The sequence below is a fragment of the Tachyglossus aculeatus genome, chromosome 22 (genome assembly GCF_015852505.1).
Source record: "Tachyglossus aculeatus isolate mTacAcu1 chromosome 22, mTacAcu1.pri, whole genome shotgun sequence".
In the NCBI taxonomy this organism is placed as follows: Eukaryota; Metazoa; Chordata; class Mammalia; order Monotremata; family Tachyglossidae; genus Tachyglossus; species Tachyglossus aculeatus.
In genome coordinates, this window is record NC_052087.1 from 29,059,651 (window position 1) to 29,077,288 (window position 17,638).

At 44.3% G+C, this 17,638-nt stretch overlaps 1 protein-coding gene across 3 annotated transcripts in view; it reads right to left on the bottom strand.

The window, feature by feature from the left end:
• CKAP5 (cytoskeleton associated protein 5) overlaps window positions 1-17,638 on the bottom strand; it is a 98,926-nt gene that overhangs the window by 33,162 nt on the left and 48,126 nt on the right. For all 3 annotated transcript variants that reach the window (XM_038764028.1, XM_038764026.1, XM_038764029.1), the window contains 10 exons: window positions 16,498-16,630; window positions 15,549-15,649; window positions 14,475-14,588; window positions 10,628-10,732; window positions 9,069-9,158; window positions 8,809-8,973; window positions 6,499-6,627; window positions 5,499-5,681; window positions 3,349-3,462; window positions 2,946-3,056 (listed from right to left, as the gene is read on the bottom strand). In XM_038764028.1, coding sequence (XP_038619956.1) covers window positions 2,946-3,056; window positions 3,349-3,462; window positions 5,499-5,681; window positions 6,499-6,627; window positions 8,809-8,973; window positions 9,069-9,158; window positions 10,628-10,732; window positions 14,475-14,588; window positions 15,549-15,649; window positions 16,498-16,630 — 1,245 coding nt within the window. The remainder of the gene's footprint in view (window positions 1-2,945; window positions 3,057-3,348; window positions 3,463-5,498; window positions 5,682-6,498; window positions 6,628-8,808; window positions 8,974-9,068; window positions 9,159-10,627; window positions 10,733-14,474; window positions 14,589-15,548; window positions 15,650-16,497; window positions 16,631-17,638) is intronic.

The following is a 17,638-nucleotide window of genomic DNA, read 5'->3' on the forward strand; positions in this document are numbered from 1 at the left end:
TCCACTTTATGACAAATCAAGCCAGCCACTGTATTAAGTATCTGGGAGAAAATTCAACTGAGTAAGAACCACGGTCCCTGCTCTCAAGGAGCTTACAATTTATCAGGTGGGACTGTCAGATACAAGTCATTAACACATAGTTGGAGGAGGGAAAAAAATGCTTCAGCTGTGGATAAGCTGGAATATGGAAGGATAAACAATGATAAGTTAAGAAAAATGAATGAACGCTAAGGGTATCTGTTGAACGGATGCAACCCGGAAAGATGGAGCTTAATCAGGGAATCTCTCCTGGAGCACGTGCTGTTTCAAGAGAGGTCTGAAGTTAGGCAGGGCTGTGGTTGGGCAGATTTAAAAGGGAAGAGATTTCTGGTTTATGTCCTTCCTCTGGCCCATGGGGAGAAATCAATTAATTAATCAAGCAGTGGTATCTGTTGAGTGCTTATTGTGTGCAGGGTGCTTAGTACACTGGGGCCATACAAAACCACAGAGTTGGTAAATGTAATCTCTGCCCACAAGGAGTTTACAGTCTTTCTGTCTGAAGGAGGAGACAGACACTGAGACAGAGTAGGAATAAGGAGAAATAATAATAATGACGGCATTTGTTAGGCGGTTACTATGTGCCAAGCACTGTTCTAAGCACTGTGGAGGGGGAAGGGAGATACAAGGTAATCAGGTTGTCCCACATGGCACTCACAGTCTTCATCCCCATTTTACAGATGAGGGAACTGAGGCCCAGGGAAGTGAAGTGACTTGCCCAAAGTCACACAGCTGACAAGTGGCGGAGTCGGCATTAGAACCCATGACCCCTGACTCCCAAGCCCGGGCTCCTTCCATTGAGCCACGCTGCTTCTCAGTAGTAGAGGATAAGAATATTTACATAAGCCCCGTGGGGCTGGGGTACCAAAGCCAAGCACGTAGTTGATGCAGATGGGAGAGCAGATAGGGGAAATAAAGGACTTAGTAATGTTGTTGGGTGGAGGAGAAGGCAGAGTTAAAGCGATGAGGATGCGTTGCAGATGGATCAAGTTGGCCTGATGCCTGGATTTCTGCAAAAATCTCTAATTATTGTTTCTCTAAAACCTATACAACCCTATGCTAGAAGACTTCGCTGCTACCCAAGAGTATCTTTCTGTTCACATCTCCCCACTCCTCAACCTTTCAATGGTTACCCATTCCGCTTTGCGAGAAACAAAAACCCGTGACTACTGACATTAAGCAACTCCATTAGCTCTTCCTCTCTTACCAGCTTAATTTTTTTATGGTATTTGTTAAGCACTTCTTCTGAGTCAAATGCTCTTCTAAGCACTGAGGTAGGTACAAGTTAATTAGGTCGGACACTGTCCCTGTCCAGCTTGGGGCTCACTGTCTACATAAAAGGGAAAACAGATATTGAATCTCCATTTTACAGTTGAGGAACCTGAGGCACAGAGAATAAAGTGACTTGCCCGTGGTCACACAGCAAGCAATTGGCAGGGGCAGGATTAGAACCCAGGTTCTTTAGTCTCCCATTACACTGTAGCTCTCACTCTTTGTTCTTCCCCAAGCTAACTTCATTTTGCCTTGAAGGTGATCCTTCCTCTTTCTCCTCACCATCGGCTTTACAGCACTATCACCTCTCCCTAATTTATCTTGCTCATCTCCTACTCTAATAATAATAATGATGGTATTTATTAAGCGCTTACTATGTGCAAAGCACTGTTCGAAGCGCTGGGGGAAGTAACAAGGTGATCAAGTTGTCCCACGGGGGGTTCACAGTCTTAATCCCCATTTTACAGATGAGGGAACTGAGGCCCAGAGCAGTGAAGTCCCAAAGTCACCCAGCTGACAACTGGCGGAGTCGGGATTTGAACCCATGACCTCTGACTCCAAAGCCCAGGCTCCTTCCACTGAGCCACACTGCTTCTCTACTACAACCCAACCCGCAGACTCCGCTTCTCTAACACCAACCTACTATTCATTCAATCATATTTATGGAACAGCACTGTACTAAGTGCTTGGAAAGTACAATTCAGCGATGAAGAGAGACAATCCCTGCCCACACTGTACCTTGATGTCATTTAGCCTGCCAATGACTCCTTGCTCACCTTCTCGATCCCCTCTCCACTTCCAAATCGAACAGAAGTTGCTTACCATCGGTTTCAAAGCACTCTATCAACTCTACCCCTCCTACTTTACTGTACTGATTTCCTCCTATAACCGAGCCTGCACGCTTTGCTCCTCCAATGCCACTTCGATCTCGTCCGTCTCATCCATCTCACTGTCGACCCCTTATCCTTGTCCTCCCCCGCCCTGGATCTCCTTCCCCCTTCAAAACCAAAATCACAACTCCTCAAAGAGGCCTTCCCTTGATCAACCCCTCACTTCCCCCCTAACCCTCTGCATCACCTAAGCACTTGGATCTGTACCTCTTGAGCACTTGATAGTCACCCCACCCCCAGAGCACTTCTGTACATCCTTGAGAAGCAGCGCGGCTCAGTGGAAAGAGCCCGGGCTTTGGAGTCAGAGGTCATGGGTTCAAAACCCGGCTCTGCCAACTGTCAGCTGTGTGACTTTGGGCGAGTCACTTAACTTCTCTGTGCCTCAGCTACCTCATCTGTAAAATGGGGATGAAGACAGTGAGCCCCCCATGGGACAACCTGATCACCTTGTAACCTCCCCAGCGCTTAGAACAGTGCTTTGCACTTAGTAAGCGCTTAATAAATGCCATCATTATTAAACTCTGCTATTTCCCACTTCTATAATTCATTTTTACATCTGTCTCCCCTCTGAAGTGTGAGTTCCTATGGGCAGGGATCGTGTCTAACTACTCTGCTGCACTGTTCTCTCCCAAGCTCTCAGTACAGTGCTCTGCACAAAGGTTCTCAAATATTATCGATTGATTGGGAAGTTTTATATTTCCCACGTACAAAAAATATTTCTTACAAGCACACACACTTGCAGCTTACCTTCTGGAATTCTTCCATAGAGGCGAGCCTCTCCTTCCAATTACTGCTGTCTAGCAGTTGTATGCATGAAGGTGGCAGAACAACAGAAGCTTTCTCCTCACAAACCTCTATCTGTGACAGACAAAACACAAAAAGGAGTGTGTTACTGAGGCACTGGCCTGCATGACTGCAGAGATGTTCAACAGGGAGCAAATAAATTACCCCCCACATCTGGTCCTGGTTTTACAACGATACCTGACAAATGCTAGATCACTGCATAAGAGAGACTCCCCAAGGTAAATTCCCGACAGCCCAGGAACTGTGGCCTGCCTATCCGCTGCAGGCTCTTGAAAAAAGCCACCTAGCTCGGCCTAGTTTAGAGCTGGCAGTTTTTATGAGTGGCAGGGAAATATGCAGTTCTTACCGAAAGTTCAGGTTCCACTATCTCTTTAGTATCCACGGCTTTCTTGCTCTTTGCTCCAGCACTTCCAGCACCTGCGGGGGCGGCTGGCTTCCCCTTCTTAGGTGGTCCTCCAACCTAAAAACAGTAGAGGCAATTAGCCAACGGTGCCTTCAAGTCTTGATTTAGATGAAGAACTGTGAAACATTGAGAGCTACACCTGCTCCCTACTCTGAAGACGAATTAACCAAAAGATCAGCACTTTATGGTTGCTACGCTGATGGGAATTCTCCGGAGCCCAACCTGAAGGAAAGGAGGAAGAGATGAAAGGGATGACAGGTGATGAGACACAGCCTAAACAACTTGTGCAGGTGAATGCCACCAGAAGGCTAAAATGCCTGGGGTTTTGCATGTGCATATATATGCATGCACACGCGTGTCTGTGAGAGTGCATGTGTGTGCGTGCACATGTGGGGCAGGAGAGGAAGAAAAGAAAGAGAGAAAGTACTGCGGGTGAAACCTTGGGAGTGCAGGATTTTTTTCCGGCCTGTTAAGTCCTCCTCCCCAAACTCCCTGGACCGTAGCCCTCCCCATCTTCAAAGTCTTCACAAAACCTCACTGCCTCCAGGAAGCCTTCTCTGATAGCATTTCTTAAGCGCTTACAATGTGCAAAGCACTATTCTAAGCACTGGGGAGGTTACAAGGTGATCCAGGTTGCCCCACGGGGGGGCTCACAGTCGTATTCCCCATTTTACAGATGAGGTAGCTGATCAATGCATAACAATCCCAAGTCATGTCAGGCAAACAGCCATCCTTTGATACTTATGGATTTTATGCCTCTCCTTACTACTTGCGAATATCCTTACTCACTTCACGTTTCACCCTGACACGCACATCAGTGCCGACTTTGAATTCTTGTTCTTCCTCTACTCTTTGCAAAACGTATGTGTCTCCCCACTGGACTGTCAACTGCCTGAGGGCAGGGAACATGTGGTCTGTTCCTACTGTACTCTCTCAAGTGCTTGGTTTGGCTCTTTGCACTTAAATCGATAATATCTATTGGGTGCCTGTGTGCAGAGCCCCAGCCTAGGCACTTAGGGGAATGCAACAGTTAGTAAACCCAGCCCCTGCCCTCCAAGTCCCGACAACCTGGTAGGGGGCAGGTGGTGAGAGATACGCAAAGAAAGAGTGGAAGTAGAAGAGTGAGCACAAGAGTAATAGGGCAAGTCACTATTTTTTGGACTGTTAAAAAGCGAATGCATAGTGAGGGCACAAGTCCTAAGGTTGTGGATGTGGGGATAAAAAAGAAATGATCTGGGGAAGGCCTGCTGGAGATGGGATTTCCCAAGCGCTTCAGAGATGAGAAGAGCAGTGGTTTAGTAGATGTGAAGGGAGGAGAAAGTTCCAGACAGGAGGGAGGGTGTTAGTATGGGGTTGGAGGTGGGAGAGATGAGAGTGAGGCATAGTGAGTAGGTTAGCTTGAGAGGCACAAAGCGAACAAGCTGAAATGTAGTGGGAGAAGTGAATAAGTATTTATTCATTTGTTTATTTATTATTATTTATTCATTTATTTATTCATTTATTATTTATTTATTTATTTATTTTACTTGTACATATCTATTCTATTTATTTTATTTTGTTAGTATGTTTGGTTTTGTTCTCTGTCTCCCCCTTTTAGACTGTGAGCCCACTGCTGGGTAGGGACTGTCTCTATATGTTACCAACTTGTACTTCCCAAGTGCTTAGTACAGTGCTCTGCACCACAGTAAGCGCTCAATAAATACGATTGATGATGATGAATAAGTAGGAAGGAGGAAGGGAGTTGACTGAGGTCCTTACAGCCAGTGTGGAGAGAAATGGGAATCATTTGAGGTTTTCGAGAGATGTGGAGGCTTATGTAGCGTAATGATTCTCAAAAAATAAAAATAAAAAAAGATCAGGGCAGGAGAGTGAAAAATGGACTGGAGGGGAGAAACTGGAGGCAGGGAGATTAGTGAGCAATCTGACAGAGTGGCCAACCAGGGACATGATGGCAAGTTCCTGGACCAGCACGTTGGGTGGAAAGGAAGGGGCACAGCCTGAAAATGTTGTCTCGGGAAAAGACAAGACAAAAAAGGGAGGCATTCAATGGGTGTTACCGATCAATTGAGATTCGACCAGTTTTATTCCTTCACCTTGGTAGTGGGAGCTTTCTTCAAGGGTCCTGCTTTGGGTGCTGACGTCTCCTTTGAGTCCTTGTCTCCTGCAGCTCCTGAAGTAACGGCCTTTCCAGTTACAGGTCTGGATTCTTTCTTTTCAGCAGATACTCCGGCTTTCTTACCATGGACCAATTCCACCTTTTCTGAACATTCTTTGATCTGGGGAACGGAGTTGAGATTAAGGTTATTTACAATCCAAGCTGAGGCAGCACGCCCCTCGGTTTCCTTTCGGACCAGGCCACCAGGCCAGACAACAGGGAACTGTGGCGTCGCAGCCACTGTGCCCGCTTAGTTGGGGGCAACTTGAGCAGTGGGGAGGTCCCCCGCCTCCGACCTCAGCCTCCCATCTATCTGGACGGCCAAACGCCACAACGAGGAACCCCTGCCGTCCTCCCAACGGGCCATCCGGGAACTTTGATCCCAACATGGACTGGGCCTGTGAAGGAGAATAAAATGCCCATTTTCCCTTCCGCTTTAGACTGTGGGGCAGGGACTGTGCCCAGCCGGATTTACTTGTATCTATCCCTGGACTTAGTTAAAGCCCTTGGCACACAGTAAACACTTAACAATGACCACAGTGATTACTACTGATACAGCTGCGGAGCCTAACCACCTAATCATCTGAGACACTACTGTATCAGGATTCAGAAACAAATTTCTCTATTTTTAACAGACGTGGATGGGTCATACTCGGCGGCAGATGTAAACTAACTGGGTTCCCCAATTTAAGTGTCTAAAGTACCGCACGACTGGTGATTTTAAAACAACAACTTATTCACTTACTGAGTCACTGGAGGAAACCCAATACACAGAGTACGTATCATGATGGCAGTTGCATCATTAAGGTTTTTCAACTGGAGGCCCAATTTATCATTTTACCAGAGTGGCTAACGAGTGAAATGACCTCATTATATGATGCAACCTGGGCGGAGGGGGTCAGAAATAGCTCAAGGGTCATTACAACCCACCTACTTACTCTGTCAAGCTTGAGTTTGTCCACATCAGCTAGGAAGGGGTTCACTGCTTTCTCCCCAACCACTTTCAGAGCAGTACCCAGGGCTTCAAAAGCAGCATCTCTAACTTCAGGGGCTGAATCGTTGATATGCTAGAGCCCAAAAGGATAAGAAGAGAAGTGATTTTTACAGAAAACTCTGAAAATCAAATTTATTGAGTACTTACTGTGAGTAGATAATAATAATAATGATAATGACGGCATTTGTTAAGCACTGACTATGTGCAAAGCACTGTTCTAAGTGCTGGGGGGAATACAAGGTGATCAGGTTGTCCCACGTGGGGCTCACAGTCTTAGTACCCGTTTTACAGATGAGGTAACTGAGGCTCAGAGAAGTTAAGTCTTAGGCTCAGAGACTTGCCCAAGGTCACACAGCAGACGTGGTGGAGCCAGGATTAGAACCCACGACCTCTGACTCCCAAGCCCGGGCTCTTTCCACTGAGCCACGCTGCTTCTCAGCCAAACACTTGAGAGAGCTGGTAGACAGCGTGGCTCAGTGGAAAGAGCCCGGGCTTGGGAGTCAGAGGACATGGGTTCTAATCCCGGCTCCGCCACCTGTCTGCTGGGTGACCTTGGGAAAGTCACTTAACTTCTCTGGGCCTCAGCTACCTCATCTGTAAAATGGGGATTAAAAGCGTGAGCCCCATGTGGGACAACATGATTAGCCGGTATCTACCCTAGTGCTTAGAACAGTGCTTGGCACATAGTAAGCGCTTAACAAATACCATTATTATTATTATTATTATTATGTTTTCTGTCCCCAAGGATAGTCCCTGACCTTATGGCAATTTCAGTGGTGGGTAGTGAGAGATCAAAAAATATGCTATTTGTAGCCTCCATATTCATCAAGACAAAATGCAGTAGCTCCTAAATGTGTCTTTTGGGTGGAAGGCAGGTCTACTCTTACACTAGAAAAAGCCCTCCACTTCCCCAGTTCCCGCCGTTCCTGAATGAATGTAAGAATCACAAGTTTGGTGATTTCACTTATCCTACCCTATACGGACACCCACTGAATAGATTTAGAAAAAAGTTTTATCCTCGGAGGCAGAAGGCACCACAAAAAAACCCAGGATTTTCCTTCTCCTAGAACAGCTGCAGTATCGACAACATTCATTCATTCATTTGTATTTATTGAGCACTTACTGTGTGCAGAGCACTGGACTAAGCACTTGGGAAGTACAAGTTGGCAACATCTAGAGACGGTCCCTACCCAAGAGCGGGCTCACAGTCTAGAAGACAACAGAACAGTGGATTGCAAATAGAGCCAGAGGATTTGGGGTACTTTGAACAGAAAAATCCCAAACTGAGCTTCACTGCTCACTGTAAGCTCCTTGTGGTCAGAGTTCATGTCTACCGACTCTGCTGCGCTGTACTCTCCCAAGCACTTGGTACGGTGCCCTGCACACAGTAAGCGCTCAATAAGTACCACTGATTGACTGACGAGTCCTCATGGGACTAGGCACTGAAGGGAGTTTCGAGGGCGGAAAAGAGCCAGCATCAGAAATCATCACTGTGTTGAGATGAAGGACGAAGGATGCTGTTTAGAGAAGCAGCACGGCTCAGTGGAAAGAGTCCGGGCTTTGGAGTCGGAGGTCACGGGTTCAAATCTCAGCTCCACCAATTGTCAACCGTGTGACTTTGGGCAAATCACTTATCTGTACCTCAGTTACCTCATCTTTAAAATGGGGATTTAGACTGCGAGCCCCCCGTGGGACAACCTTATAACCTCCCCAGCGCTTAGAACACTGCTTTGCACATAGTAAGCGCTTAATAAAATGTCATTTAAAAAGGACCAGGAGAGAAAGGTAAGAGGACAAAGAGGCAGCCTGACAAAAGAAGTGGGCCGCCAAGGTCTCTCACAATGTTTCAGGCACCAATCAGCCCTAAAACAGCACCTTTCGCTACGGCGGCAGTATGGACTTTCCTCAGGTACCATGGCAGAAATCTAACAGTCTAGAGAAATCACAACAGAAGGGGATTAAATGAAGGATGAAGGAACAAGGAAGGGTTTAAAGGAGAGAGATGGGGCATCTTTCTCCCGCTTTTCTCAGGAAGTAGAGTAACACATTTTTTTAAAAAAGTGAGTTCACATCAGAGTTTTAAGAAATGCTGTTCTGGGGAAAGAAATCTGGCTTCAGGCAGAGAGATGGAGTTTTCCTCTCAAAATAGAAATTATTGTTCTAAAATATTCTGGGTGTCACCGTTTCCTTTTCCCTTAAAGAAGCCTTCTGCACAGACGTAAACCAGTTCCTCAGTCCCGCCACCTATTTGTACCTTGAGCAGAGCAGCACAGAAGGGCTTTAACAGGCTCTTTGGCAGCGTGGAAGACGTACAATGTCGGAAACTTCTTGCAATGAAGAGGGATGTCTGCTGCTTGATTGTTGGGTTTTTGTTATCCATTACAGCCAAGATGTCTTCACTGATGTTTTGAAGGGTGGTCTTAAAAAGAAAGCGGGGTGAGAATCGCTTAAGTTGAGGGAAATAACTTAGGGATGTCAGAGAAGAAAACGATGTTTCCCAAGCTATCGGCTTACGGTAAGAAAGATCGCGTCAATGGCCTCCTGGAGAGCCTGCACCACTTGAGCTTTCTTCTCTTTAAACTTCTCCAGGATCGTTGGCACAACCTGAAAAAGCGCTGCAGTTTAGTTCACTCAATTCATTACAATTTATTTCCTGCTTTCCGTCACAGAAATAAAGACCAAAGGGAAAAATTCCAAGAGTCTCTTTTCATACTACAAAGAGAAAGGAATGGACAAAAAAAAAAAGTATTTAAAGTTTTGTGGATTCACACTGAGGAAAGTGCTAAAAATGAGCCAAGTGAGATCACGGGCATATTTGGATATTCAAGTACTAAGATTAGACAATTACAGTTAGGAGCTTCCTCTTTTCCCCTCTCCGTGCCAAGGAGATAAGTTAAAGCTATAAGGCCAATTAGAAGTGTGCACGCCTCAGAGAGGTCAGGGAAATTTTCAAACGGATCGAAGTTTCACTGAACGGGGGGAAGGGAGGGCTAGCTCTTATGGAGAGAGCCTGGGCTGGGAGTCAGATGATCTGGGTTCTAATCCTGGCTCTATTACTTGTCTGCTGTATGACCCTGGGCAAGTCATTTAATTCTCTGGGCCTCAGTTACCTCATCTCTAAAATGGAGACTAAGACTGCGAACCCCATGTGGGACACGGACTGTGTCCCATCTGATTAGCTTGTAACTACCCCAGCACTTAGTTACAGTGCCTGGCACATAGTAAGTACTTAAATACCATAAAAAATTCACTTGGCTGTTTTTTCCTGATATTTTAATGCAGTACACAAGCCTTTAATATTTTAAGCATGCGTTACTAAATGTTAGTCTTACTCTGCATAACGTAGACACAGCTGATGCAGATTATGAGGACTGAAAATAGAAAAAAAACTAACCAAGAAGCTGCTTTTATGACTTACGCTATCGCTTGGTAAAGTAGTTTCATCAAACAACACACTGCTCAGATTTAACTCAGCACTGTGTTTGATGAAACTACCTTACCAAGCGGTAGCGTAAGTCATAAAAAAATTCTAGCTTAGACAGGACCTAAAGTTTTGTTGTGCCTCTTATCCCACAAGATTAAGTAAAAACCCATCCTGATGGGACAGGACTCTTGAGATTCATTACTTATCAGACTTAATACTTAATTGCCAAGATGAGCCATTTTCTTTGAGTAAACTATACTGTGAATAGTCATTAAACCACAGCTGGGTGACAGACGAAATGTTTTATAATGAGAATATCACAACTACTTTCAATAAGGAAAATTAATCAAATCAACAAAAACATACAAAGTGCTCCTTTCTATATTTCCAGATCTGATTTACATGTGGCAAATCAACAAACATCTCTGGAAATGCTCAATGCACGACAACCTAAAAACTGCTGAAGTGCAGGTTAGAAGGCTGTTCCTCTGGATGCTAAACTCTGGAATTTATTACTGCAGGGAAATTTGCTCTGCTCGATATAGAAAAATCTCTACTAGTCTGTAAGCCAAAGAATGAAGTTCTTATTCTGATGTAGCTTATGCTTGAATAATGAAGACAAAGTGTTTATAGAACAACAAATACTTACATGACCTGCAAACTGACCGAATTTCTTCCGGAGACCAACTGCTAGTCCAGTAAGGCATTTTGCTGCCAAAGCCACCAACATGACATTGGTGTCTTTCCCAACAACCTGGAAGGAAAGAAACAAAAACAAAACACTGTCCCCGTCAGACCCAAAGGGAAATCCGAAACCAGGTTACCAAACTATCGAGAAATACAAAAAGCCGCTCTATTAATAATTCAAACATTTTCCCTTACGGAACAATAAGTTAAATTTTAGAGACATTATTACCATTACCCTTTAAGGTGGGGCAATTAATGATTTTGTCCTGAAACCACTCCCTCTTCTCTGAATGTGTCCCTGGGCCAACAGTAAAGAGTGAAGGACACTGAGGGTGTCAGAGAAGGAGGTTAGTCTACACAGTTCCCCGGGTGCTTAGTATAGTGCTCTGCACATAAGCGCTCAAAACATACCGCTGATTGATTAAAAGTGCAGCCACTTCCAACCCTGGGGGCTACTGTCTCTGGAAGCCAGCTGTAGACGCACTTATTAACAGGCAACGGTAACCCTGGAATTGCACCAAGAGGTTGCAGAATCCATCTAGGGCTGCTAGGTCGAAAATAGTTCTCTTCCTCCCTTCAAAGCACTATTGAGAGCTCACCTCCTCCAGGAGGCCTTCCCTGACTGAGCTCCCCCCTTTTTTCCTCTCCTCCTCCTCATCGCCCCCCCGGCTCTACCCCCTTCTCCTCCCCACAGCACTTGTGTATATTTGTACATACCTATTACTCTATTTTATTTGTTCATATTTACTATATTTATTTTATTAATGGTGTGCATATAGCTATAATTCTATTTATTCCGATGGTATTGATACCTATCTACTTGTTTTGTTTCTTTGTCTGTCTCCCCCCTTCTAGACTGTGAGCCCGTCGTTGGGTAGGGATGTTGCCGCTTTGGACTTCCCAAGCGCTTAGCACAGTGCTCTGCACACAGTAAGCGCTCAATAAATCATCATCATCATCAATCATATTTATTGAGCGTCATATTTAAATACGACTGAATGAATGAACGAATGAATGGATGAAAGAAAGTAGCGCCCTTGAAACGGCGAACCATCTGGGGATCACGTTAACGGCTGGAACCCGCAGGCTGGATCTTATTCCTGACAAAGGTATCTGAGTCTGAATTGATTCAATCAAGTTCAAATGGCAATAAAAGCTGGTGGAAAAACCTCTCCCTTCAGACTCAAGTTATAAACCAACTGTGGTTCAAACTCATTACCCACATATACACCCTCATTAGCAGATGAGTTCAAAGTCCTATTAAATACTTAGAGTCCCTGAATTCGGTATAGCTTTAGTTACACTGTTAGATTGCTGTTCTGAACACAACTGGCATTTAATATATATTGAATAACTAAAAAGAAAGTCTCAGGAAGAATTCATATTTTAAATGCTCATCTCACCCTTGGGCCATCAATCTCCTTCGAGCTGGGGGAGAGCCAATAATCAGCAACCATTTTCTCAAGGCCAGCTCATCCAAGTGTTGGATGACCAATGTGAGAAACCACCCAAGGAATGAGGAGACTCTCTTCCTCAACCCATCGCAGGGCAAAACTCCATTCATAGCAGGAGGGGAAAGTGGGCAGAATCTCCTTTTGAACAGTTAAAACGGTGGGAAAGAGCTGACAGCTTATTACAGAATGGCTAGCATAGAGCAGTAACAAGCTGAAGGATGGGACGGTAGAGTATTATTATATTTCCTGTTACTGAAACGGTCTAGTTATTCAACTTTCTATTTTACCCTGTGTTGATTAGCTTCATCTGTTGACCCCGTGGGTCAACCATCTCACTCCACCTTCATACTCTGAGCCCAGGAACTGGTCTGCTTATAGATTCATCACAGTCATCAGTTGGGTTTTTGCACGTTGAAAGTGCTTAAAGCAGCACCATGGTGTAGCAGATAGAACATAAGCCTGAGAGTCAGAAGGTCATGGGTTCTAATCCCGGCTCCGCCACTCGTCGGCTGTGTGACCTTGGGCAATCAATCAATCGTATTTATTGACCGCTGTGTGCAGAGCACTGTACTGAGCGCTTGGGAAGTACAAGTTGACAACATATAGAGACGGTCCCTACCCAACAGTGGGCTCACAGTCTAGATGGGGGAGACAGAACAAAACCAAACATATTAACAAAATAAAATAAATAGAATAGATATGTACAAGTAAAATAAATAGAGTAATAAATATGTACAAACATATATACAGGTGCTGTGGGGAAGGGAAGGAGGTAAGGCGGGGGGGATGGAGAGGGGGATGAGGGGAAGAAGAAGGAGGGGGCTCAGTCTGGGAAGGCCTCCACTTCACTTCAAGGTAAGTCATTCACTTCTCTGTGCCTCAGTTACTTCATCTGTAAATTGGGGACTGAGACTGTAAGCCCCATGTGGGACAGGGACTGTCCAGCCCCAGTGTTTAAAACAGTGCCTGGCCCATAGTAAGCGCTTAAATACTATTATTATTATTATTATTATATGTTACTGATTAACACGTCATTTGTAAAATAGGGATTAAGACTGCAGGCCTTGTGTGCCCAACCTGATTACCTTGTATCTACCTCAGCGCTTAGTACAGTGCCTGGCACACAGGAAGTGCTTAACAAATACCACTACAATGTCAATGGTGATAATGGCACCATACAGGCCTGCCCTGTTTTACCCACTTGCCCTACTCTCCCATCTGGCCAGCAAGGTTATTCAATGGGCGGTCCTTTCTCTTGGGTACCTAAAGTGCGCGTGCATGCAAAGAAATACAGAGACCCTCTCGGTACCCTGAGAAACTGAATTTGGAACTGGCTTCACATTGCCTTCTGTACAGAAGGGATGTTTCTTGGGTTTTTATGTCAAAACTTGGGAGCTGGCAGAGTGACACATTTTTACATTCAAAAAATGATCCATTCATGCATCCTATCAATTGATAGCATTTCAGTTGTGACAGATAACTTCTGGTGCACACAACTTGGTCATAGGTAATGAGAATTCCACCTTAAATTAAGATGGAGAATGAAAAAAGGTGGAATAAAAAATACACTCTGTATAAGTTCCACCCCAGAAACCAATAAAGAGAATCCTGGTTGCAAAAACGTATCTTCAGAGTTTGTGCTCGGCTTCTAAGAGCAAGAGCTTATAACTGCATTCTGCAACATTTAAATCTTCATTTTCAGATTCTAGAAGACCCATTACACACAATAAGCAATCACGATCAAGACAGAGCTCAAACCCTACCAGTCTTCTAAAATGGCTCAATCTGCTGAATACTTAACAGCTTTAGAATCTCACAGCCACATTTTTCTGCTCCACTTAGGATGTCTGCTTGAGATTTCCAGCCAAAACTATTTCAGTTTAAAATTTTGTGGCCTTAAGTTCAGTCTATTTTTTTCAAATGCTATACTGGGGATTTCCACAGTGACATGTTTGCTCGGCTGAAAATTTCTAAGAGCCTGGAAACATTTTGTTTTTTGCATTTCGCTAAGTTGAAAGTTGCCTACCATATTGGGCTGGAGGAGTTTAAAAACAATTCGATGACAGACAGCCGCAAATGACCACACTCGAAATAACCTAGCTGTGTCGGGGGACTAAAGTATTACAACTTTTTGTCTCAGGTTATTCCAGTGGTACTGGTGCCAGTACTCTTAAGGCTGATTAACCCTTTAACAGAAGCAGAACCAGAGAAGAACCGGCACCAATTCAATCCACCCATCAGTGGTATTTACTGAGTGCTTACAGTGCGCAGAGCACTGTACCGCGCCCCAGGGAAAGTACAATATAACAGGGTAGATAGACCCGTTCATCTCAATGCTCCTGCCGTTGAGCTTACCTTCTTTAGTGCCTTCACCAAGTCTGCGTAGTCTCCTGCTTCTAGTTTGGGATTTTTCACCAAGACTTCCACAGCCTCCAGGGCTTCTTTCCTCTCCTGCCATTTTTTGGCCTCCTGCAGAACACATATATCAGACGCTTGTAGCACAGACAATACAGCAAGAGTCTGAAAGCTAAGCTTCTCCACACTGATAGTAATTACGATATTTAAACCAACTGCCTGAAAGCTAAGCTCCATTCTAATAACAGTCTTAATAATATTTATTAAGCACTTAAGTGGGTCAAGCACTGTTCTAAGTGCTGGGGTCGATACGAGATAATCAGGCTGAACGTGAAAAAAGACGTTTCCAGGCTCTTAGAAATTTTCAGCCGAGCATATGTGTCACTGTGCAAATGGGGCTCACAGTCTAGGTAGGAGGGCGTAAGACAATCCCCATTTTATAGATGAGGAAACTGAGGCAGAGAAGTTAAGTGCCTTGCCCAAGGTCACGCAGCAGGAAAGTGGCGGAGCCGGGATTAGGACCCAGGTCCTCTGACTCCCAGGGCTGCGTTCTTTCTATTAGACTACGCTGCTTCATCCTTTGGAGTTCAAAGAAGAAAAAAAAATACAGTTTTGGCCCCCGAGAGCGGAGGAAAGAGCAGAGCAAAACTGCAATTCAGCAAACACAATCCAGCCTTCTTTCGTCAATTAAATGTTCTCGGAGAGAGAATGACTGGCTGAGTGAATGGACCACACTGGAGAAGTATCACGGGGAAGGCAGTTGCTACGCAGAAAGCAGATCAGTAGGCTACACGTTCTCTCGATCTCTAGCAGAAGACCTTCCAAGCAGAACTCCTACAAAGACCCCATTCTAAACTTGCACTCTACAAAACAAGTTCAATCTTCTGCAGTAAAGGATCAAGAAAGAGGTCAAATAATAACCAAAAGTTGTTCAGATTTTAGATGCCTATGCCCCAGGATGTCTGCCATCTTATTCTATGTTCAAGGAAAGGAATAGACCTCATTAGGATAACTGCTTTCCAGCTCAGATCATTTCTATATCTTAAAAAAAAAAATTATCTAACGGTCACTTACAATTTTGTCATAAAAGTCCTTGGGAAGTTTGGAGAGAATTTCCACTGCTTCTAACAATTCATAGGCATCTATCTGTGGAGCATCATCACCCTCATCACCACCTGCAAAAAATTAACAGATAGCCCAGATCAAATTTGAATTACACAGTTTCAAGTTGAACTGATCCCTAAGGAACCTAAATTTCTCCAAGTAACTAGGAGCAACAACAAAAGGAAGTTTTAATTCTCTGGACTTGAGTCTGTTCCAAAGAATTAGGAATCTCATTCCAAACAGAAGAACCATACAAAAACGCGCTCAGGTTACCCTCCCCCACCAAAAAAAAAGAAAAAAAAAAGAAAACCAACACCCAACATAATGCTGAAAGCAATTTGTCACAATCAATTTGTCAACTTATCCTGTCAATTTCACAAATCATCAATCTGTCATCCTGTAAACAATTCTGGAAAATAGCATTAAGTCTTCTCTCTTCTAGACTGTGAGCCCACTGTTGGGTAGGGACCGTCTCTATACGTTGCCAACTTGTCCTTTCCAAGCGCTTAGTACAGTGCTCTGCACACAGTAAGCGCTCAATAAATACGACTGAATGAACGAATGAATGTAATATTCTGATCTCTAACTCAATGTTACCTCGCCTAAAACCAACATTTGAAATAACTGAGGGTGTAAAGAGTTACAATATTTGAAAACTACATATCATTCTAAGAGAGAGCACTCGAAAAAGTCCAAATTTTTCCACTGAATTAAAAAAACAAGAGGAGGAAAGAGGGCAGAGAGTAGAGAAGGGAGGAAAAAAAACCCATTCTCTCCATTCTACCGCCCAAATCACCGTGCTTCTCATCTTGGCTTTAGAAATCTGCTATCTTTCTATCCGATAACACCCTAAACGAAAGTTGTGGCCAGAATGAGCTTTAGCTAGCCACCTCAGACACCAAACTGCAAGCCAGTTTACCTCCTTCAGTGTCTCCTCCAGCAACCTGCTGCTGTTCTAACTTGGCCTCAAGTTCTTGCTGCGAGCGAAGGAACCGAGTGGGCCGGGGGGCCCCTGTTGGCAGTTTGACCCATTCTTCTTCCAATTCTTTCAGCTGCAAGGAAAGGAACTTTTAATCCATACTTAAATGTCCAGCATCACTGAATGCGTCATTAGCGTTCCTATACGGAAGCAGATTTATGTTATAGAAATACCAAGGCACAAAATGCCCGTGTTAAAGAATTTTCTTCACTGCCCCTCAAGATGATCTTGCATGAGAGAAATCGGAATTCTTACTCCTTGTGTTTTTAACTGAAAGACTTCCAGAATAAAGGAGGAAACACTATTTGCTAAAGTTATATCTCCACTTATGACTAGAATCATTTAAAACCATCGGGCAGGAAATCCCAGGATTGCAGTCGATGTTATTTATTGAACATTTATTGTGCACAGAGCTCTATATTAAGTACTTGGGGGAGCACAATACAGTTGGTAGTCACAGTCTCTGCCACCAAAGAGCTTACTAGACAACCAAGTCTTGCCATAAGCATGTTTTCAAGGTGCATTTTGGCTAGAACACAATTAGGGAATGGGGCATGTCCTTCTGACAACATTTGAAGAAACTGCTTGAGTGAATTCATATGAGATCAGAACAGGTGAATGCTGCAGTGTGATTTTCCTTCATGTAGGGTTTCTCCGGTCATGTGAGGGTTATATTCTAGTATACTGCACTAATACGAAAGAGAAGCAGTTGTGGCCTACTGGAAATAGCATGGGCTTTGGAGTCAAAGGACTTGGGTTCTAATCCTGCCTCCACTATTGGTCTGCTGTGTGACCTTGAGCAATTTGCTTAACGGCTCTGGGCCTCCGTTACCTCGTCCGTAAAATGGAGATTAAGACTGTGAGCCCAAATGGGACAGGGACTGTGTCCACCCCATTTATCCTGTATCGATCCCAGCACTTAGTACAGTGTCTGGCACATAATAAATGTTTAACAAATACCATTAAGAAAAAAAAAAAGAATGAATAGAGTCCAGTTGGAGAGAAGTGAGTCCTCTCCCAAACAAATGAGTTTTTAGGAAGGGAAAGGGCCAAGAATAGCGACACAGAGTTCTAGAAAATT